General features: G+C 35.2%; 1 protein-coding gene across 2 annotated transcripts in view; it reads left to right on the top strand.

Moving 5' to 3' along the window:
* ASTN2 (astrotactin 2) overlaps positions 1–24,230 on the top strand; it is a 1,134,072-nt gene that overhangs the window by 368,517 nt on the left and 741,325 nt on the right. For both annotated transcript variants that reach the window (XM_051979519.1, XM_051979520.1), the window contains exon 5: positions 6,607–6,714. In XM_051979519.1, the coding sequence (XP_051835479.1) occupies positions 6,607–6,714 (108 nt within the window). The remainder of the gene's footprint in view (positions 1–6,606; positions 6,715–24,230) is intronic.

The following is a 24,230-nucleotide window of genomic DNA, read 5'->3' as shown; positions in this document are numbered from 1 at the left end:
ATGAAGTGGTATGACATGATGGTCTCTAATATCCATTTCAGGTATAAATTTAGGGTCCCATGAACTGTAATTCTATAAGCATTCATTATTTGGTTGATTGATTTATTCATTTTTCTTTTCATTCATGATCTTTCTGAACTCTATATTCCAAGATTTTGTGATTAACAAGCATTCACGGAGTGCCTCAATGTCACATTGCCACAACCATCATGATAACCATTTATTAAGTGTCTCTCACATGCAAATCACTAAACTCATTTCAGGGCTAACAAAAATAGTGGCCTAGTGGATAGAGAGATTACTTGTAGTCAGGAAGATCAGGATTTAAATTTTATCATTGATATTTGTGATCATGAGCAAATCACTTAACTTCTCTGAGATTTTGTTACTTTTCCTGTAAATTGTGGATACTATTTCACATCATTCCTGTATCACAGGGCTACTTTGAAGTTCAGATTTTTAAAAAAGTTATGTAGTAATTTTAGGTTATATCAATCTGTGAGGATTTTGAGTTTAAGCCAGTGATGAGAATAAACCTAGCCAAAGTGAAGAACATTCATTTGTTGTGTGACTGCAAAGAGATGAATCTTTTGGCCACTCTAACTCCTGGATACCTTCTACTAAATCACATAATTTGTGGCAAGAATACCTACCATGGCAAAAAAATATATATATTGAGGAATGTCGAGTATATATTGTATGAAAGACTTAGCGTTCAGGACTAAAGTAGAAGCAAAGATATGAGGCCTTTTGGATATTGAAGGCATTTTGGACTTCAAATTCATCTGTAAATGTCATTGGACTCTATAACACATTCTTCTATTAGCACCTTCATGAAAAGTGGTTTATTGGCTGTTTTCCAATCTGTCAGTTAAGCTTAAAGCAGCTCCTCTCAGGAAGAAGTCATAATGAGGGAGTTCTGATGGGCAGAAAGAAGAAATAGATTCTGAACTGAACCACTACTGCCAGTGCCTAGATGATGTTACCTGAATGTGAGGTTCTGAGCTCTAGCATTATGTGGGAGAATAATATTGACTTGAATCGCCACTTTTTCTTCCTACCTACCACTGTCCTCAATTGAAGCTTGCTTGAAATAGCAAAGCATATCAGAATAAACATCAGATTTTCCCCTGTCTTCAAGAAATTTGCAGTACCTTAGAGGCAATTCCATTTTTTATAAAGTAGAATATGTTAATGGTACCATCAGTAAGATCATGAGATATACTAAAGGGGACTTCTGGTTTTTGGGCAATAGATGGAGGGAATCAAAAGCATTTCATGGTTGAAGTTGGTCCAAGTCCTTAAGGAAAGGTAGGATAATGAACAAGAAATAGATCCTATGAAGCATTATTTTAAGAACATGAAATATCACTAGGTATAAGAATAGGTTCCAGAGACTCTAAGTAGACCGGTTTGTTTTGAATTATTAACAGAAATATAGTGGGGAAAAACTGATATTTGTGATAATGAGCAAATCACTTAACTTCTCTGAGATTTTGTTGCTTTTCCTGTAAGTTGTGGATACTATTTCACATCATTCCTGTATCACAGGGCTGCTTTGAAGTTCAAATTAAAAAAAATTATAGTTTGACCTTAGATTTGAGGAGGAGAAGATGGGCTTTTAATTCTAGACTTTGGAGTTTAAACTTTACTTATTAGCCAATGGGTAACATTAAAGGATGTTGAATGGAGGTTGACTGAATTTACTTAAAACACTTTAAAAATAATTTAAATGTTTCTAACCTCTCATCCATTCCTATGCTAAGCATAATGATCCCTACCCTCAAGGAGCTTACTCTTGGCAAGTAGAGTGATAATATAATGTAGTGTGGGTAAGACAGTGGATGGAGGGGTACACCAATACTTAAAACATCTCACTGAAATCCCACATTAAAATAGTCATTCACCTAATATCACAAAAAAATAAACATAAGAAAAACAGAGATGCCTGCTCAGAAACACAGGACAGTGAAATGAGAGAGAGGAAACAACTGTTTCTCCCTTTTATTTGGTAGCTCAAAGGAACCCTCTTTACTCAAAAATGGTAAGGAAAGAAATTGAAAGGTGAACAGGTCATACTTCTTGTATGTGCACTCAGTTCCAGTTTAGAAATTCTGAATCAGCAGGAATTTTTTTTTCATTCCCCATCCAATAAGACATTTTATTATTCATATAGTACTGTCTGATATCTGAGGTTATCATCACTTCAGTGGTAACTGCTCCAATCTTAGAGTTAACTAAGGTACCTGTAAAGGATCTCTCAAGATGTCCCCTGAGCAGTCCTACCTCAGAATAGTCAATCACCAAATATCAGGGAAAAAATAAACACAATAAAACAATGCACACTCAATATTTCAAGGGTATGTGATTTACAGTTTATTGATCATCATAATATAAGTAATTACATTTACATTATGTAATTCATAATTAATTACATATAAATTTATACTTCTAAAATTTACAAAGCAATTTACTTACATTGCCTCATTTGAACCTTATAACAAACAACCCTGTGAGATAGTATTCTATTTTATAGATGAGAAAAGTGAGGTTCAGAAAGGTTAAATGAGTTGCATTGGTTCACAGAACTAATGAGTGAGACTTGAACCTATGTTTTTTGCAATTGCATGTCCACAACACCATTCACTAAACTATGCTATTGCCCAAGTGGATTTTTTTAAAATTTATTTGTTTTTGTCAAAACAACCCTATCAAACAAGTAAAGGTAAAGGTTAGTCTATCTATTTTACATCAATGAAATCTGAAACCCATTTAAGTTAAATAATTCACCCCAGTTCAAAAGATAACTCAGTGCTCTTGCTATTATGCCAAATGAGGACCTGAGGTTGAAATGGCCAGAATCGAATTTTCATCTCATCCCCTTTGTTCTTCTGGGCTGGGGTCCCTGTTCAAGCCTCCACCTCACTAGCAAAGACACACAGCCCTACTGTCCTTTTCCTCAGAGCACTGTTCAGGGGATGAAAAATTGACAAGACCAGAAGAACTGCTTCCATTTTTTGCCTCTTCTTTTCCTCTGCCAAGAATGGTGATGCTTGCACTATAACCTAGATGAACAAAAGGGTTTTTTTTAAACAGTAAAATATTTTAATGGCAGTTTAAAAGGCCCTGCTGATCTCCAGAGTCCTCTCCTTTCCTGTCATTTGCAAAAGCTCCAGTAGTTTTGTGCCAGCTCTGTTTCAGACAAGACTCTTATAAACTTTAAAAGAGAGAACTGAATCTGGCCCAGTTTGTGCTTGTCCTGGATCTCTGATGCTGAGAGAACTTTGGGGCCTGGGATTTGGAAGGTCTTAGCATATGATAGTGGAAGTCGCACTGGATAAAGGCAGAAAAACTGGGGCAGAATCCCATTGCTCATACTTAGCAGCTTTGTGATGTGGATGGGGCACCTTGCCTTTTAGCCTTCATTTATATATCCCCCAAATAAGTATTATGCTATTGTCCCTAAATATATCACTGAGTTGTGTGTGTGAAAATAAAAGAATATAAAAGTGTTCTGCAAGTCTGAAACTATTATCTTATTTGATCCTCTCAATCACCCTGGGAGGTAGGCTATTGTGATCCTTATTTTACAGTTAAAGAAATGGATGCAAACAGAGATAAGTGATAAATTCAAGATCAAAGAGTTGTTAATTGTCTGAGGTTGTTGTCACTTTAGTGGCTACTGCTTCAACCTTACATTTAACCATGGTACCTTTCAAGATGTCCCCTGAGCAATCCCGCCTTATAATAGTCAATCAGCTAATAACAGGGAAAAAACAACAAGAAAAATAGAGATTTCTGCTCAGAAATACATGGCAGTCAGGTAAGGAGAGAGAGAGAAATGTGATCAACTGTTCCTCTTCTACCTGATAGCTCAAAAGAACCCTATTCACTCAAAAATGGTAAGGAAAAACATTGAAAGGTGAGCAGGTCATACTTCTTGTATGTGTACTCAGTTCCAGTTTAAAAACTCTGAGTCAGCAGGTTTGTTTTTCATTTCCCAGGCAATAAGACACTTTATCTTTTATATAGTACCAACTTCTGAGTCATTCATGTCCAGGAAATAGACGGTAGGACTAGAAGAAGGCAGAGAATATCTCTATATGCTCTAAGGACTAAAACCAGACATATATTCCAGCCTTTCAGGTATGGAAATCTCTTTGTAAAACTTAAAAATTACAGAAATGTGCATTACGGTAGTTACAATAACCCTGCGTATGTACACATGTACAGGACCATTAAAATTTCAACTCATATAATTTCTGCAATACCCTATTGAGCCTCAATGTGGAAGAGGGAAAAAAGACTTAAGGATATGTTAAGGATAGAGTAAACAAGAGGCATATACTATATTAGGAAAATTAGGATACAGGTGGAACTTGATGAGAGCAATTCAATGAGGTCTGTGTTTACCAGACATCTCATAGATCTTTATTTATGACAAATGAAGAGTAGGAGTCAGCTTATGTTCATTTCTATCTTCTATGGAAGCTAGTTTGATGTGTGTGGGGGGGGTTATTAATTTTCTGATATATGTGAGTACCAATTTTTATTTAAGTTAAATGTATATGATTTCTGGTTCAAATTACTTTAAGAGTATAAATTAAGCATTAAAAACTAACAGAAAAAAATAAGAAATTTAGAAGGAGATATAAGTATCAATTTTATTATTACCTTATTAAATTTATCATATGCTTTCAAAAACAAACTATGTATTAGTTCATAATTTCACATATTATCTTCTTTATTGTTCACTTTACGCAGTACAGAATTGCTTATTTGTTGAGGTTGCATCCACAATGGAAGAAGTTTAATTTTAAAAAGTGATATAATGAAATAAATAAGTGATAAATAAGATATAATGAAAATAAATGAGTGATGTAATAAAATGACATAATGAAGGGAGAGTCAAATTTAGAATCTGAGGACCTCAGTTCAAATCCAAACTTTGAGTATGACCTTTGAACAAATCACTTTTGTTTTTTAAGTCTTTTTCTTTATCAATGATAATAAGAGATATTTGGATTTGTAAATGTCTAAGGTCAATTTAGTTCCAAAATGTGTGGATAATCCCTTGTCTAGAGGACATTTAACCTATCTTTACCCCCTAAGTTTCCCCTGCCCCTCATTTTATTATTGAGGAAAGTGAGGAGGGGTTAAGTAACTTTTTGAAAGTCACATATAGCTTGAGTCACAGATAGGGTTAAAACTAGCTCCTTTGAACAGGGCTAATGTTCTTTCTGTTGTATAGCACAGAAAAGGCTCTAAGGTTTCTAGTACAGTACAGTATTCTGTCCAGAAACTTGTGCATTTTAGCTGCAATAAAAGTAATTTTATTTACTAAATAGTATAGGCACTCAAATAAAATACCATTATTATAGACTCACAGACTATTAGAATTCAAAGAAATCTTAGAAATAATCTACTCCAAAAATTTCATATTTTACAGATTAGCAAATTAGAAAGTTGACTTGTTTATCATATAGCAGAATAAAAGAACAGGCCTAGAACCTGAGTTCCCTTAATCCCAGTTCAGTATTTTGCTTAGAGAATATCTTGGACAGCTAACAATTACCCTTAGCTATGAAGAACACCTTCTCGTAGTATGTGGTTAAATTTCTTCTCCAATATCCTGGCTACTAACCATCTCAGCTATCTTTTATGAGATGGCACAGATCTAGTCACAGAATCTTATGGAAAAAATATAAGTAAAGATTACAGTGGATTTCATGCTATACATGTGTTCCCAATAATTTGGATGAAAATTGAATTTTTGTAAATAAAATTCTATTTAAATTCAATTAAAAACATTTTAAGTGCTTCTTAGGTACAAGAATATACACTATGTATACAGACTGAGAATTTAATTCTAGGGAAACAAAGACTACATAGATCAATAGTTAGAAAGATAGACTGACTGACAAATAGATGGACAGCTAGATAGAATGGAATCAGTCTTAATCCTCTAGAAGTTTACGGTCATATAAGGGGGGATTGGGAAAATCAGATTTGTCAGTTTACAATGTGTTAACAGAAAAAAATAAATATAAAACAATTTGGGAAGAGACTTACACATTAATTAGATATGGTAAATTATTTTAAAATATCTAACTTTTTTAAAAAATTAAATTTTCTTTCTCTATATTTCACAATATAAGGCACATCTAAGAGATCCAAATTCTAGTCTGGGCTTTGTCTTTAACTAACTGTATAACTTTGGACAAGCTGATTCACATAGGATGATAGATTTAAACCTGGACAGGACTTTATTGATATTATCTGTTTCAATACCCTCAATTTGCAAATCTTGATCTCATTTTCATATTTAATGAAATTATGAGAATGGGCTATGTGATATCTGAGATCTCTTCTAGCACAGATATTCTATATCATAAATGTTTTCCCAGGCCTAAAACAGTCTATGTTCAATGTTAAAAGCATTTTGTATTCCAAGGATTCGTCCAATTTCATTAGATGATGTTCCTATATTGACTAAGCGGTTAAAAGATAAAAGAAGTTAAATCCATGTCTCTGGGAGTTTATGAAAACTTGCTAAATTTCAGATGTCCAAAAAGGTGGTTCTAATGTTTTCCAATTTTCTTATAGGAGGAATAGGTTTTGGAAGAACCAAAGGAAACTCAGGCTCTGAGGCAGATGATGAGACACAGCTGACCTTCTACACAGAGCAATATCGGAGCAGGCGTCGAAGCAAAGGTAAGTTTTCTCCTCCATTAAGAGTACTGGGTAGAGAGCAATCTGGAATTATGCCCAAAAATTTATCAAACTGTGCATACTCTTTGATCCAGCAGTGTTTCTATTGGGCTTATATCCCAAAGAGATACTAAAGAAGGGAAAGGGACCTGTATGTGCAAGAATGTTTATGGCAGCCCTGTTTGTAGTGGCTAGAAGCTGGAAAATGAATGGATGCCCATCAATTGGAGAATGGCTGGGTAAATTGTGGTATATGAATATTATGGAATATTATTGTTCTGTAAGAAATGACCAGCAGGATGAATACAGAGACCTGGAGAGACATGAACTGATGCTAAGTGAAATGAGCAGAACCAGGAGATCATTGTACACTTCGACAACGATATTGTATGAGGACATATTTTGATGGAAGTGGATTTCTTTGACAAAGAGACCTGAGTTTCAATTGATAAATGACGGACAGAAGCAGCTACACCCAAAGAACGAACACTGGGAAACAAATGTGAACTATCTGCATTTTTGTTTTTCTTCCCAGGTTATTTATACCTTCTGAATCCAGCTCTCCCTGTGCAACAAGAGAACCGTTCGGTTCTGCAAACATACATTGTATCTAGGATATACTGCAACATATCTAACATATATAAAACTGCTTGCCATCTAGGGGAGGGGAAAAATCGGAACAGAAACGAGTGCAAGGGATAATGTTGTAAAAAAATTACCCTGGCATGGATTCTGTCAATATAAAGTAATTATTAAATAAAAATTTAAAAAAAAAAGAGTACTGGGAAGGATATTAGGTCAAGGAAGCTTGAAGTATTAAGCCAAGCTAGGATCAGATCAACTACTTCAAATACAAATACTAAAAGCTGTCCAGAGACTCGCACCTATAACTCATCTCAAATTTGAATGAAGCTTTTTTGTGAATTACTTCTCTCCTCTCCTTATCATTAGCTACTCTCTGTTGTCCTCCTCAATCACCAATCTCCTATAACTCCCCTAGTTTTCTACCACTTGAAATAAAAGTAGGAGAAAAAATGGACCTCTAACTTGGGCTATTTAATTATAGTCAAAGAAAAAATTGACAATAGTATTTCTGATCATAAATAAAAAAGGTAAAGAAAGGGTGGGAATAGAACCAAATTATTGGTTTCTAAATAAGCAGTTTAGCTATCTGCCTAAACTTACTTAAACAAACTATTTTCATTTTTGTATAGACAATGGGGGAATACTTCTTTCTTCTCCCCTCTCATCTGTTTATTATATTATTCTGATCTCACTTTTTCTAATAGCATCATAGACTTTCAGTGTTGAAAGGGAAACCAGATGTCATTGAGTCCAACTTTTAACCCAACAGAAAACCTTTATACAACATTCACATTAAGCAATTACACAACTTTCTCTGAAAGGCTTCTAATTTTAGTGAATGTATTGCCTCCCAAAGCTACCCTTTCCACTATTAGTGATGTCTTTTAAAGTTGTTTGAATCAAGCTGAAATATAATTTTGTATATCTCTCATACATTCTGACTACTTCTACTCTTTCTTTAGGCCCAAATAAAAAATCTATATAACAATCCTTTTAAATACTTAAAAAGAATTTTCATACCTCAGTTTCTTCATCAATAAAATAAGGGGTTAGAAATATATGGCCCCTAAGTTTTCATCTAGCTTTATATTTCTCATCTTATGTCTCTACCTAAACTTCTCTTTTTCAGACTAAAAATCCTTATTTCCTTTAAGGTAGTATCATTTCCCAGTATTCCCCTTATATGTGTTACTCAGAACTGAGCACATACTTCACTTGTATTCTCACCATGGCAGAGCACAGTGGAACACCTACTCCCTCCTCCTGTAGAACTATGTTTAGTATTATGTAGCTTATCACATCATCTTGTTAGGATACCATTAAATGTTATTGGTTAGGTGTTGTCCCCCAAAATCAAAGAGACATGAATTATTTCCTAGTCAAGTCTCCCTTACCCATTTCTTTTAGCAATTCATTTTTAATGCAAGTGCAGGTCTTCATATCAAACTCTTAAATTTTGCCTTATTATATACTCTTCTAATTGCCACACCTTGAGGTCTTTTTAGATCTTGATTATACCCTCCAACTTATTAGTTACTTTTAACTTCATAGAATCTTCAGATCTGATGAACATGCTATCTATGTCTTCATCCAGGTCACTGATAAAACAAAATAACTTCTCCTACTTGTCCTTTCTTCCTCATTCTCATTCTTTTTTCATCATTTCTTTCATCACCAAATAAAATTTTGCCATTTGTTCTGATACTCCAATTTGACCTTTTATTTTATTGCTTCTCAGTTGTCTTTCACAGTCATTGTCATCCTCTTAACATGAAAATTGTTTTAAAAAATTTTGTTCTCTCTTCCTTTTTCCTTCTATTTTTTATTCCTTTTCTCATATTCATTACCTTCATATCCTATTTTCTCTTGTTCTTCATTTTTGGTCTCCTATTCCCTATCTCTCTCTTCCTCCTCTTCCTCTCATTACTTCCTCCCTTCTCTCCAGATTTGCCTGATTGGTGAGCTGAAATTCCCATCATATTAGATCATCCTGCAATATACCATGCAACTGAGATTAAGGCTTTTCTGTATCTAATCTGTTTGTTTTTAAGCATATTTTACTTAATGTGAAAATATACAGCATTGGCCCTGTGGACTAGAAGTCAGAATCTGATGGTATCTCTGATTAACATACTAAATAGGGTGGCCAAAGAGCCAAGTGAATTTTATTATCGTCTGTGCGATTGTATATGATATATTATTTATTACAGGGTATCACTGCAAGGTGATTCATCCCTGAAAGAACAAGCTAAATTGAATATAGTAATGAGAGGTCATTTACTATCACAAGCTAATACCCCTAAGTAGAGGTCAGCATTGAGAGGGTTCTTGGACTATAAATATGGAAGATTCTTGAGGTTGTATTTGGAAAATGAACATAAGGAGGAAGAGAAAGAGGCTTGGTGAGAATGGATGAAAAAATAGAGTGAGCAAGTGAAATATGGGTCAGGGTTTGGGTAAAAATAGATCTAGTTCCATTTCTGCCACTGACTTAAAATCTGACCACATGCAAATTATTTTTCTCTTTGGGTCCTAAGTTTATTCATCTATAGAAATGGGATAATAATGCACAATCATAAAGTCACAAAATCCCATGGTTTAAAGGAGCCTTAATTTAACTTAAACTTCAACAGAAATTTCCTCCATAAGGGGATGTGGGAAAACTGGGACACTAATACAATGTTGGTGGAATTGTAACTGATCTGACCATTCTGAAGAGCAACATGAAATTATTCCCAAAGGGCTATCAAACTTTGTAATACCCTTTGATCCAGCAGTGTTTACTGGACTTATATCCCAAAGAGATCTTAAAGGAGGGAAAGGGAGCTGTCTGTGCAAAAATGTTTGTAGTAGCCTTTTTTGTAGTGGCTAGAAAGAAATGGAGTGGATGATCATCAGCTAGGGAATGACTGAATAAGTTATGATGTGTGAATGTTATGGAATATTATTGTTCTATAAGAAATTATTAGAGGCAGCTAGGTGGCACAGTGGATAGAGCACCAGCTCTGAAGTCAGTAAGACCTGAGTTCAAATATGGTTCCAGACATTTAACACTTCCTAGCTGTGTGATCCTGGGAAAGTCAGTTAACTCCAAATGCCTCAGCAAAAAAAAAAAAAAGAAGAAGAAGAAGAAGAAGAAGAAGAAGAAGAAGAAGAAGAAGAAGAAGAAGAAGAAGAAGAAGAAGAAGAAGAAGAAGAAGAAGAAGAAGAAGAGAAGAAGAAGAAGAAGAAGAAGAAGAAGAAGAAGAAGAAGAAGAAGAAGAAGAAGAAGAAGAAGAAGAGAAAAAGAAAGAAAGAAAGAAAGAAGGAAGGAAGGAAAAAGAAAAAGAAATTATTAATAGGATGATTTGAGAAAAGCCTGGAGAGACTTACAGGAACTGATGCTAAGTGAAGTGAATAGAACTAAGAGAACATTGTACACAGCAACAGCATTATGCAATGATCAATTCTGATGGACTTGACTCTTTTCAACAATGAGGTGCTTCACCTTTTTTGTTGTTATTTGCTTGATTTTTGTTTTCTTTCTCATTTTTTCCCTTTTTGATCTGATTTTCTTGTGCAGCATGATAATTGTAGAAAAATGTGTAGAAGAATTGCACATGTTTAACATATATTGTATTACTTGCCTTCTAAGGGAGGGGTTGCGGGAAGGCAGGGAAAAATTTGGAACACAAAGTTTTGCTAGGATGAATGTTTAAAATTATCTTTGCATATATTTTGAAAATTAAAAGCTAAAAAAAAAGAAATTTCCTCCATGCCATCTTAACAATAAGTTATATAGTGTCTTCTTGAAAACTTGCATCAAAGAAGGGGAAATCTATTCTTTCCTGAGACAAGCCATTCTATATTATTTTGAGGAAGTTCACATTGCTAAGAAGATTTGCTTTACAATTTTCTCTGCATACATCAGAGGATGTTTGTGACATTCCAATGAGATGATGGATGTGAAAATGCTTTGAAAATTTCAAAGTACTATAAAATTGAAAGGCATTATTGGACAAATTGTCCACCTGGAGATGGACGTGAAAGCCAGAATGGATGAGACAAGAAAGCCAGGAAGGAAATAAGGAGTTAGAGAGTAATGGAGAGGGGAATTAGGGGAAATGAGCAGAGGGAGAAGCATTGATCTTTCTTGCTATGTTATATATATATCTGCTTTTAACTGTGATGTGGCAGGTGACTTCTTGTCACTTGTCTTATAGGAAAGATGATACTGTCTTCTCCTCCTCCATGTCTTAGAGAATACATTGCTGTTTTGTTTATATCTCTCTCTCTACTATTTCATTTCCATGGTAAAGACAGGTGAAAATGCATCATTCACCATATTAAGCTAATATGCATGAAAACATACAGTATTTTCTTCATCTAGCTTAAATCTTGTCAATTTTTCCCAGAGACTGAATCATAGAATATCTGAGCTGGAAGGAGATTTGACAGATAGAATGTACGAGCTTATTGGGGCCTTCCTAACCCATAAGGTCCTAATGCCTTTCTCTTTCTTTTACTTCCACTTTCCTCAGCTCTTTTCCCAAGGAGAATGTGGGAATATAAACTTAGAATGGAATGAGCTTTCTTCCTATTAAATATATTGTCTATATGCTCATTATTCTCAGCTTTCTCCTTTATCACCATTATCTTTCCATTTCTCTTTCTTCTACAATCATATCTCCATATAACATTACTTTCCTTGAAAATGCAATGAGTCAGCAAAGCCCTTTGTGGCAGGGTGAGACAGAGTGGCTGTGTCTGTGGCAGAAAAGGAGATGACTAAATGCAAAAGGATAGAGAAGAGAGAGGAAGAAAAGATAGAATATGTGCTAAGTTGATCATACTGTGGATTCCTACTTAATTTACAAAAATCCTCAATTGTGCTGAGCATAAAAGCTAAGATATGCACCCCAAATAAAATTGTTTTTGTTGTTTGTAGGACCAATATCTTTGGAGCTACAAGAAATCTTACATTAGAGACATCTACTCCAATTCTTTCATTTTGCAGATGATGTCTCTCTACAGCTCCGGTGTTAAGTGGTTTGCCTAATGTGACACAGGTGATAAGAACCAGAGTTGAGACCCAAATGCAGACACTTTTACTAAAATACAGTGTTCTTTCTCTATAATATACAATCTATTGAACTGAATACAAAGAAAAAACATAATAGAAAAAGAAAGCCAGAAAAGGAAAATTAAAAACACAATAAAATGAAACATTGTCATGTGCCCAGCAAAACATCAGATTCAAAATATATAACAATAAATTTCCATTTCAAGAAAGTATATATAATAATAAAAGATATTATATTCATGACTGTCTATGTTTCCTTTACTTCTTTGTAGGTTATTCTGTTGTACTCTGCTGTGCACCTTTTGTTCTATTCTTTTTTTTCCCCCTTTCTTTCCTGCCACTGCCCCTAAGGAGGCTACAGTTAAGCACAGATGTATTTATATACATATACATATACATACATACATATCACATACTCAGACATATATATATATACACATTTGCATTTGTTCATATATAAACATGCATTTAAAACAATATTAATGTGCCTGAAATGTAAATTTCTCTCTTGATTGAATCTTTAAGTTTGAATTTGTTTAAGATCAATGATTACTGGCCCTACTTTTTTTCTAATAAATTCGATTCCTGATCCTTATTGTAGTGTTTCTGTATATTTCTTATTTTCTATCCCTGCTAACTCTTCTACTTTAATTATGCTCCTTAACTTGTCTTGCCATTACTTAACCTTCCCCCCACCCATGAATTTCTCCCTAATCTTCTTCCCCCATCCTTTCCTTGCCTCTTTATCTCATTCTCATTACTCTATATACCTTATCCCACTTTGGTCAATCTAAACATCCTCCCAAACCCCACCTAATCCTATGCTACAATTCCCCCTTTATTTATCCCTTTCCCATTAATCTATACACCTCATCCCGCTGCCATAATTCTACAAACCCCTCTATCTTATATCCCTTGCCCTTTAATCTACACACTTTGCTTATAAAGTACAGAATTTAAGTCACTGACAACTCCTAAAGAAGAAAGGAGACTTGGATTCTAGCTCTCTGGTCCTTTTAATTATTTTCTGTGTTGGCTTGATAGCATCATTTAGCCTCTTTTTGCCATCTATTCATTGAAAAGACTAGACCTATATTGTGGGAAAAGTCTTGGAGACTTTTATCTATCTATCTATACATACATATATATATATATATATAAAATCTAGGCTTAAGTTTCAGTTCTATTATTTACTGTCTGTATAATCTTGGGTAGATCATTTTCTCTCTCTTTTTCTCAATTTGCTATCACTTTGATTAGCTTATCCTTAAAATCCCTTCTATCTCTAATTTCTTAAACGGCAGGATGGTCTAGTAGAAAGAGCATTATATTTAAAGCCAAAAAATACCACCAAAACCTGGTTTCGAATCCTAATGATTCTGACAGTATTCATGTGACCATGAGTCATTTCTAAACCTTAGCATCTTCATATAAAAATGAGTATATCAGAATAAATGGTCTTTAAGATTTCTTGCAACTCTAAATCTATTATCCTATGATTTCCCTCATCTCCCATTTCTTCATTTATAAAATGAAGATTATAATATTTATGTATTCCCAATTGAACAGGATAGTTTTGGAGAAAATATTTTGCAAACTTTAAAATGCTATAAAATTATAACCTATTATTATCCTGTAACTACATGGTTTATTACAGGGCAAAATCTGGCCTTGGGGGGACAAATACTGCCCTCTACCTATTTTTGTACAGTGCCCTTCTTAAGCTTGTAGAACATACAAAAATAGGCTAAGGACTGGATTTGGCCTTTTTCCAACTTCTAATCTACAAGTAATCTAACACGGAGTGTTCTGGGTACCATAAATGTTATAACAATAGCAACAACAATTATTGTTGTTGTTATATTCTAAGGCACATTTTCTAAATTTTAAGATTTTGCTTCTGGGTGATGTTTATCATATTTAAGTCCATTCTTCCAGCTGCAACATTTCTGGTAACTTCTTATTATTTGTCTTTACAAGAAAGGGGTGTTCCCTTTCCTTTTTCGCCTCTTCTCTTTTTCTCTCTCCCTATAGAGAAAAAAATGAATTTGTAGGGAAACCCGCAGTGTTTTTACTCCATTCTATATGTCTCACCTTTTAAAAATGCCTGTGAAAAAAAAAAGCACAATTACTACCACCAACCTCAACTACCAAGCAGCAGGAGAATGTCAAGTGTAGTGATTCCCTGGTAGCCGTCAACCTGTTTGCAAATACTGTATAACCTTGTTTCCTCAAGTTCAGCTGTAGTTTGTGTCATTTGTGAGCAATATAATGTGCTTAATGAGGCTTTGAGGTTCCATGGCAGAGACGAGAAGGGGAGCGGGGAGCAGCAGGAGGAGGACAGCTTCTAGCCCCCTTCTGCCACCCTGACAAGCAGTGTCTCCATGCGACATTTCTGCAAGCCTTAAAATAAACCAAACTTCTCTGCTTATCATCTCTACTGTCTGCTTTTCCCACCACTTCAAACCAGCCCATTGCTTCAAAATAGTTGAGAAAGAAGCCTGTGTGCAGTACATCTCTCTCTATGACAGATGCACCAGAATCTACTGGAAACTTAAAATAAGTAGGAATTGAAGGGCCTGCAGTCAAGCCCAAGATATGCACCATGATGCTCCAGTATCTCTTTTCTGCTCTCTGAAAGTAAGGTTATGAGGCAAAGGAAGTACTAGAATCAAACTCAGGTTTCTTCATTTCTTGGGTGTAATAGGAGAAGTGAGAGGGAAGAACAGTGAGGGAAAACAAGAAAAGAAGAAAATGTTGTTTTCCTTTATCTCTAATGAAACTTATTACATGTAAAATATAATATTTTATTTAATAGATATTGACTAGGAAGTTCACAAATCAAATTTCTGCATATCAAATCATGTTTAAAATTCAATCAGAGATACTACTATGTTAAGGAATCTGAAAAAGGGTAGTATATTGGATTTAGAGTCAGAAGGTGTGAATTGAAATCTTTGTACTTTTACTTAATAGTAATCTTGAACAAGTCACATATCTATTTGGGGTTCCATTTTATAATTCTGCCAAAAGAATATATTTGACTAGATGATCTTTAATATGGTTTAAAGTTCTAATATTCTGAGATTCTGGCATCAACAATTTATTTTAAAAGCAATTTTTTTATTACTGAAGAATCTCCCTTTAAATGGTGTTTTATAAACACAAATAGTTTTACCCATTGTTGGTGTAAATAAAATCCCACCTCAGATTCTTCTTAGTTGTATAATGTGACCTTAATCTTGATGAATCTCAGTGGCTCATTGGTAAAACCCTTGGATTAACACCATCTGAGGTCCTTTCCAACTTAAATCTATGGTTCTGGACATTAGTTTAATCCATCACATATTTAACTCTTAATGGCTGTTCACTCCTAAGATTGTTGTCAGTTATAAATTAATCTTCATCTCAAGTCATATTAAGCATTTTGAGTACTAAAATATGAGCTTTAAATGTGCCAGGATAATGTGGGAGACGCAGAAGGTGAAAATAGGTTCCTTGTCCCTGGAGAGCTGATGAAGGATGAAGATAAAGATAATCAAGAAAACAATGAATATAAATTCCATAACTAAATGGCAAATTAAATGGGATCTATGTCTGGATAGGGGTCATAATAGCAATTATCAGATAGCTCTCAATAGAGTGTCCAGAATATCCTATCTGCCACATATATTCATTAATAATGGGGGCTAGGTCTATTCCTTCTCCCATCAGAATCTAATGCAAAGCTAAAAATAGAGAGAGTACTAAGGAAAAATTTCATAATATCATAGAATGTTAGAAAATAGAATGGTAGAGCAGAACATAGAATATTCAAATCTAAATGATCTCACCCATCTCACCTACATTGCATGCCTAATGTCTTAAGAGTACCAGTATGAAAATTTTTTTTAAAAGAACAAGTGTTTCGTGTAGATTAATTTTTATTAAATCATATTATACTGAAATTTTAGCCACAGAATAAACAGGAAAAGATAGTCTAGACTCCAAATGTGTGTATATATACATAAGTATATAGATCTATATATCTATATATAAATGCATATACACACATATATATATATGAACAAATGAGTATTTTTATACATGAGGAACCATACTCAGAGATTTTAGTGACAGCTTATAAATGTGCTAACAACGTGAACAAAATAAAAAAAAAATTGTTGGGAAATCTTGCCCATTGGAATGCTAGTGTTTCAAATGCCTGGCATAATTAACTATTTCTCAGGATTAAGTTATGATGTTTTCTAGAATGAGATCAGTTTTCTCATCAATATAATATCAAAATTTACCAACTTGGAATTTCACAGTCTGAAGAATTCTCAAGCGTTATTTAGTTAGCCCCTATCTGAATGGGAACCTTCTCCATAATATTCATATACACAATCTCAATTTCAATCTCTCTCTGTCTCTGTCTCTAGCTCTCTTTTTCTGTCTCTTTCTGTCTCTTTCTTACATGAAAACACCCATACTCACATTCACTTTTGAACATCTAGTATCATTCAATAATGGGAAATCTTATCAAGATGTTACAATCATAAATTACCATAGATGGAACAGATCTTAGAGAGTGTTTAGTTCATTGTAGTTTCCTGAATCTCATCCCTATACTATTGCCACTAGTTTAAACTGCTAGGTAAGCAAAGTGGGATGTCCTGTTATGCTGATTCACAAAATATTCACTAGTAAATATTTGAATTGTATATTGTATTGCCATATTGATGAAAGATTATGGATTTTCTATGGCAGACATATTGGTTTAAAATATGCTATTTCCTTAGAAGATATGGAGAAAGCATAAAGGCGAACATAAATCCACTTGTAATTGGTCTTCAACTATTATATCTGGAGCTCTCATAACATCCCCAGGGTGGATGAAGAGAAATATGAAGCAAGTGTTTTATCACAGATGCAATCCCAAGCTATCCCAGGAAGACTTCATCCTAAGTCTAATGCCAGAAAGTCTGTTAATTTGAGAGTTACCAAGTATAGCCATAGTACATGATATGCTCAGAAATTAATATACACAAAAATGCTTTCAGATCCCTTAACCTATTTTTCAGAGATCAAAATATGGAAAGGACACAAAATTTACCAATTCGTAAAGACCGCTTGCATCTGAGTCATCTTTTAAAGGAAATGGAAAAATAACTATTGAGTTCTACAGTAATAACTGGTCTTATGTTGAATGGCTGTGAATTACTCCTTTCCTCCCCCTAAATTCCCTCATACTTGTTCTTTTGACAACTCATCACAGAGTAAGATAGCTCTATTGCAAAAAAAAAAAAAAAAAAAAAAAAATCTTGGTGCTGTGCCTTACCATAATGCTATTTCAGTTCATGGTACTCATTAGTCCTAATATCTCTGGCCATGGTGCTATCAAGTAGTGGGAGACCATATTGAAAAAAATCACTCCAAGTGACCCATAGTACACTTCAGTGAAGTCCAGTGATCATAAAAGCATTGCAGTTGACTTGCAGGTCTACAAGCCCCAAAATAGATGCAATGTGAAAATGACATCTGTGAGAAGTTCTGTGGGTCTAAACTGATGGGGTTGTTCTTAAATAAAACTGGCAAATTCCATCTATACATACCAACCTCATGTCAACTCTCTCAAATAGACATGTGCTGAGGGAAAAAGATTTTCTGCCATTGTAATAAACAGTCTAACTAGTTTTTCTTTTAGTGTAACTAGGAGTAAGGAACTCTAGATTCCGTCATTAACAACAACAACCAAAAAAAAAAAAAAACTATATGACCTTGCCTGGCACATCATAAGTTCTTACTAAATGCATTCTCTATTTTAGCATACCAATTCCTTTTAATTGTGCTTTTCTTTATCAATAAAATGAAGAGAAATGATCTCTAAGGTTTTTTTCAGCCCTGAAAATAATTGTTCTAAGATCCCATTCATTTCTAAATTCTGAGATCACTTCTTTTCTATTTCTCATGTTTGGTATTTTAAGATTTCATTTAGCTTAAACATTCACAGCTCTAACATTATGTTTTAACATCAGCATATCTAATATTCATTTATGCCTTAATATTCCATAAACTATGTTTTCTTATAGCTCTAATAATCTACATTTTAAGGTTTTTTTGGTAGCTTAGACATTTCATATTCTATGTTTGCTTCCTGTTCTATTTTAACATTTCTGAATCCTAAGGACCCTTCTAACTTTGGTATTTTTATGAGTCTAAGCAAAATGAAATCAAGAAGCAGACCTGACATTTGTTATTCTCTGTTCCTTTTTCCTTCCCCATTACCCTTTCCTTCCCTTACTTTTCCTCTCTGTTCAAAATCACTGGCCCTTGGTATGAATTCAGACTTTGTTATTTACTTCCTTTATGATTTGGACAAGTCCCTTAAACTCTCTACTAATTATTTTCCTTACCTATAAAAGGAAGGAACTGGACCAGAAAATGCCTCAATTCTCTTTTATCTCTTAACCCTAATCCTCTGGATTTCCCCCCCACATGCGAAGCTTTCCCTGGGATTAGAAAGAAAAATGACAACAAAATTGGAAGGGAAAAGGAGTGCTGCATATCTTTCACCATACTTAAAGTGGGGCGGGAGAATCCCACTGAGCATTGCTGTAAAGGTAGAAAGTGAAAGAGACTGATTATTCCCTCTTACCAGTGTAAGCAACGAAAAATGACATGTTTGGTTTATCGCCTTTTGTCTCCAGTTTCATTCCTGACAGCCGTCTCCTTTAGTTTGAAGTCTGTGCTGACAGGGTGCTGGGCCAAATGGCTTTGCAAAGAAGGAGGAATTCTTGTACAGTTTCAAGATTATTTCAGGGACTGATTCATGCTTGTGGTAAGATGGGGGAAGTTTTTGGTGTCACCTGACATTTCCACTCTGCCTTCATTCCTCCAAGGAGTCCTCCAGTTACACAGACTTGATATTTCCATAAATTATACCATAGAAAGTCAAAAGGCAAGATTCAAAGTATTATCCTTAGCACTGGAGATCCAAGAGAAAAGCAAGATGGTCCCTGAGCTCAAGGAACTTACTTTCAGGAGGTTTGGGGAATTAGTAGAAAAGTCCAGTGTTCTCAGAGTTCAGCCACAAAGTGTCTGTACCTTCTTCAATGACACTGACATTGACATTGAACCATTTGACATTATTTAAATGGATTCCTTCTCTACAAGATTTATTCCCCCTGATGATGTATGTAGAGACAATGGTGGAAGAAAGAGCAAAGTCATATTATTAACCCCTATAACAAGAACATTGCCTTGCCCTAACCTCCTATCAAAACACATACATTCTCTGCAAGACATTGCATTCCAGGGACACATTAGCCAGATGGCCTTACATGATCTAGTGGTAAGGTCATTTAACTGGGAAACAGGAAATCTCTCTTCTAGACTTCAGTAACATTATATGGGAAGGAAATTAGGTTTATAGTTATAGTACTAAGATCTGGAATCTACAACTTCTACTTATAATCATTGTAGCTTTGGAGAATTTGTTTAAACCTACTTTTCTCAGTTTCTGAATCTTTGAAATAATGACTTTCAACTAGACAATCTCTAAAGTTTTTTCCTGTTCTAAATTTGATGACCTCTCTCCTATAAATTCCCTTCTCACTCTGAACATAAATGCATTATAATCTTTCATGAAATTCTCCATATTAACTAATAATTTTAGGAACACTATCAAGGAACTTATTAGAGTTGAATCTGAGGGAAGCCAAGGAAGGTTTCTTGGAAGAAAGTGAATTTGTAAAATCCTTTGGGGAAAAGTGATCATGAACAAATAAAAGAAGGAAGAGAAGAAAATGAACAAGAATATTGTCCTGGCACCACTACCACCTATTTGTATGACCTTGGAACAGTTGCTAGATTTTTTCACCTGTAAAATTAATAGACTGAACTAGACAATTTTTAGATAGTCTCTTCTAGCTCTTAGCTTCTATGATTCCTTAGTGTACCATTCTCACTTGTCTCGTCTTAACAACCATCATTTTATACCAGGTCAAAAACACCACAGGCCAAAGGTTGCTTCACTAGGGAGCATCAGATCTAAAAGAGACTACATCTTCCATCTACCTCAACTGGTCCAGCCCATCACCATGGCAACAGCCTCTTTAACTTTCCCTGGCCACTGATAGAGATAACAACCCTTACATCTGTTCCTCTAGGCTCTGCCTCTGTATTTTTTCCTTTCTTTTTTTTTTCTTTTCTTCTTCTTTTTTTTTGATTGTATCTGATCCAGCCTCACTGGGTAATTGAGTGTTTGAGAGTGAAAAATTATCTCACCAGCCTAGCCCTTATCTTGACAGCAAAGTAGCACTTTTAATTTAATTTTGTTCAGAGACGCACGGGTAACAAATTTCACTAATCGCTTAGCTGTCGCCTTCCACATGGTAACCAGCCGTTTGTTACTAGGCAGCCCAGCATAAATACACTGGCCATGGATTGGTGTCTTAAGGGAACTGGAGAGAAAAGAAAATAAGGCCTTTATTATATTCATTCCAGTATATGGCACGTAGTAGGTACTTGAATTCTTGTTCAATTACATGGAATGGAATTGCTCTTACCTTCAAGTTGATAGGTATGAATACCCCAGAGCTTCAATCAACTCTGACTTCTGTGATTATCTATGTTCAGGAAGAGAGGAGAGAATAATAGAGGAGAATTAAAAAATGATGTTGGAAGTTGCCTATGTTTCTATCGTAACATCCCACTCAGTGCAAGAAGGAGAAAAGGAGATATAATGGGAGACACTCCCTCCCACCCCTTGAGTCTTTGGTTCTGAATTTATGAGCCTGTTGAGCATCTTTCTTTCTCTCCATCTGAATAGGCTTGACTCCTTCTCTAGCTAATTAAAAATACCAGTCTATGCCACCAGCCTCTGTACATCAGTGGCCGTACTGCAGAGATGCTGATGCCTTGTTCTGATAGATAGTCTGCAGTCTGCCCATAAAGTAGTTTCTGTTGAGAGCTTGGGAATATCAAGTGATATATATGTGGAGGAGGACTAAGGGCCTTGGGACTGCCTAGTGGCAGCAGTAGCTGCTGCTGAGGTCACTGAACTCAGTGAACTAGAAATAGGAGGTTAGTTGTGGAAGTATTCTGAGACCTTTGAACACCATGTAGTCACATTAGAAAAAAGAAGTGGATGGGTTTTACATTATCTTTAGTCCCATTGTGAATAATTGTGAGCTGGGGTTCAGAGGAGCACTCTAGGTGGCAAGAGCTTTGGACTTGCAATCAGTAGACCTGACTTTGGATGCTCTTTGATACTTACTAGTTCTGCCACTTTAGCTCTCAGACACTCAGTTCCTCATCTCTCATAGGAGAGGTGTCAGAGTAAGTGATTTCCAAGATATTTTCCCCCTCTGACTTGATTTCAAAGAGAGATTCTTCAATCAAATATAGCCTTGATTTATTAGCTTCTTGGGAAGACAAATGAATCTGCTGTCAAAAGATCTGGGTTCTAATCTTGTTCTGCATTTATTCTAACTATTCAACCTAAAAAGTCATTCTCATATTCATTCTCTCTCTCTCTCTCTCTCTCTCTCTCTCTCTCTCTCTCTCTCTCTCTCTCTCTCTCTCTCTCTCTCTCTCTCTCTCTCTCATTTTCCTTATCTATTGCATGAAGGGGTCTTGCTAAGTGGTCTCTGAGATCCTCTTGAACTTAGAAATTCTGATTTAAAGTACTTTTAAGGTATCCTACAATCCATGCTAATAGGAAAACTTAACAAGTCATTAAATCTCTATTCAAAAGTTTAGGGAATTGTGAATTGTTTCACAGAGAAATTGAGTTCTTAGTATGTTATAGTATTGTGATGTAGAATATGTTTGACCTCTACAACTTCTCACTAGACTCAGCTTCTCACAGACTCTGCGAGCTAAACATAAGCTTGGTAAATTCCACTAAGCTGTCAGTACTTCACATCATAGATTGTGTCTGTTAGCTAAGTGAAGAGAGCTCATCACCAGAAAGTTGATCATCAGGTGATGGCTTTGTTGTTAACCATAGTTTGAGCCAGAGGAATCTGTCTTCCAACCTTTTTTACTTCCTTCAAACTCAACCTACAAAGTAATTTCCCATTTGTTATTAATATAATCATCTTCCTGGTCAAAGGGTTTTGGTATTAGGAAAGGGGAGTTGTACATTCCTAGAATTCCGGATTTTTAATTTTCAAGGTATTGTAGGTCCTTCCCCTTCCAGTTGGCCTAACAGCATTCTCTGTGACAGAACAAGAAAGCTTCCATTGCCCATCTTGTACCAGGATCCCAGCACTATCTTTCCTCTCTTACCTTATTTTACTACCTCAGTGTACATGGCTAATTTCACTCACTCTCTTTAGACTTCCTCTCTTTCTGCCCATCTCTTCTTGCTTCCCTCTCTCATATCTGTTTATCCTTTTTCTTTTTCTTCTTTTTTAATCCCTTTTTTCCTTCTCTTTTCTCATCCTTCCATTTCACTCATACTTCACCCCACTCACTCTCAAACATATAGTAGAGTTGAGTCAAAAAGAAAACTAGAAAAATCTGGAATTATATGCCTGAAGATGTGAGTCCTTGTCCCCTCTCTGAAACTAAAGCTCTGCATGCATATGGGCAAATTATTCCTTCTTTTGAGCCTATATTTCTTCTGTAAAATGTTGGAGCTGGATTATACAATCTTTGAAGTCTCTTCCAACGCTATAATTCCCTTTTTCCTTTCTCCTGTTAACCCCTTCTGCCCTGCCAATGTATGATCATAGATTAAGAGTTAGAAGATTTCTTAAAAATCATCTCGTCTAGGTATTCTTAATGTTTGGGGTTTTTTATGTCTTGAACTCCTTTATTGGTGTGGTGAACCTTTTGAACCTTATCTGAGATTAATTTCTTTCAGTACATAAAATTAAATACATAGGATTATAAAGAAATGAATTACAGTGAAATACAGTTGCCAATTTTCTAATAATGGATTAAGAACACCTGATTTAGTATAAACTCTTCATTTGAAACATGGAGGCAAGGAAAAAAAAAAACCATTGAGGGAAAATTATTTACTTATATTCTTCCAGTTAGCAAGAATACTTGGAGTCAACATATTACCCAAATCCTACATACATTTTTTTTTACAATTTTACCACCCTGCTTTCCTTATCCCTTTATTCCTCTTGTTCCCTTTCTATAATTTCTCCTTTACCCTTTGCTGCTTATTTTGTCTTTCCCTCCCATTTTATGTTCTTTCACCTTCAGCTAGAACAAGGCTACAAGATGTCTCTGTCTAAATGCATGCCCTCCAAAAAGTGATCTGTAATTGAAAGACACTGCTCTGGAAAAAGGCATTTGTTTTCATAAACCCAATATTACAATCCTCAGTATTTTAAACCAGATGAGACTTGGAAAGAATATATCAGAAACAGATTTTAAAACCTCCCAAGGAGCACCAAGACCAAACAGAATGCAGAATTCAGAGATATTAAGTCTTTTTTCTTGTGCATTCTCTCTCTCTCTCTCTCTCTCTCTCTCTCTCTCTCTCTGTCTCTCTCTCTTTCTCTCTCTCTCTCTCTTTCTCTCTCTCTCTCTGTCTCTCTCTCTCTCTTTGTCTCTCTCTCTCTTTCTCTTTCTCTCTGTCCTCCCTCTTTCCCTCTCTTCCTCTCCTTCCCTCCCTCCCTCCCTCCTTTCCTTCCTTCCTTCCTTCCTTCCTTTCTTTCTCTCTCTCTCTCTCTCTCTCTCTCTCTCTCTCTCTCTCTCTCTCTCTGTGCCTTTCTGTCTCTGTCTGTCTGTCTCTCTGTGCCTGTGTCTTTGTCTGTCTGTCTCTGTGTCTGTCTGTCTCTGTCTCTATCTCTGTGTGTGTGTGTGTCTCTGTCTCTGTCTCTTTCTTTGTCTCTCTCTCTCTGTCTCTGTGTGTGTGTGTCTC

Source organism: Antechinus flavipes, chromosome 2 (assembly GCF_016432865.1).
Source record: "Antechinus flavipes isolate AdamAnt ecotype Samford, QLD, Australia chromosome 2, AdamAnt_v2, whole genome shotgun sequence".
Taxonomy (NCBI): Eukaryota; Metazoa; Chordata; class Mammalia; order Dasyuromorphia; family Dasyuridae; genus Antechinus; species Antechinus flavipes.
Note: the sequence above shows the minus strand (reverse complement) of the source record. Positions and strands in the feature narration are given on the sequence as shown.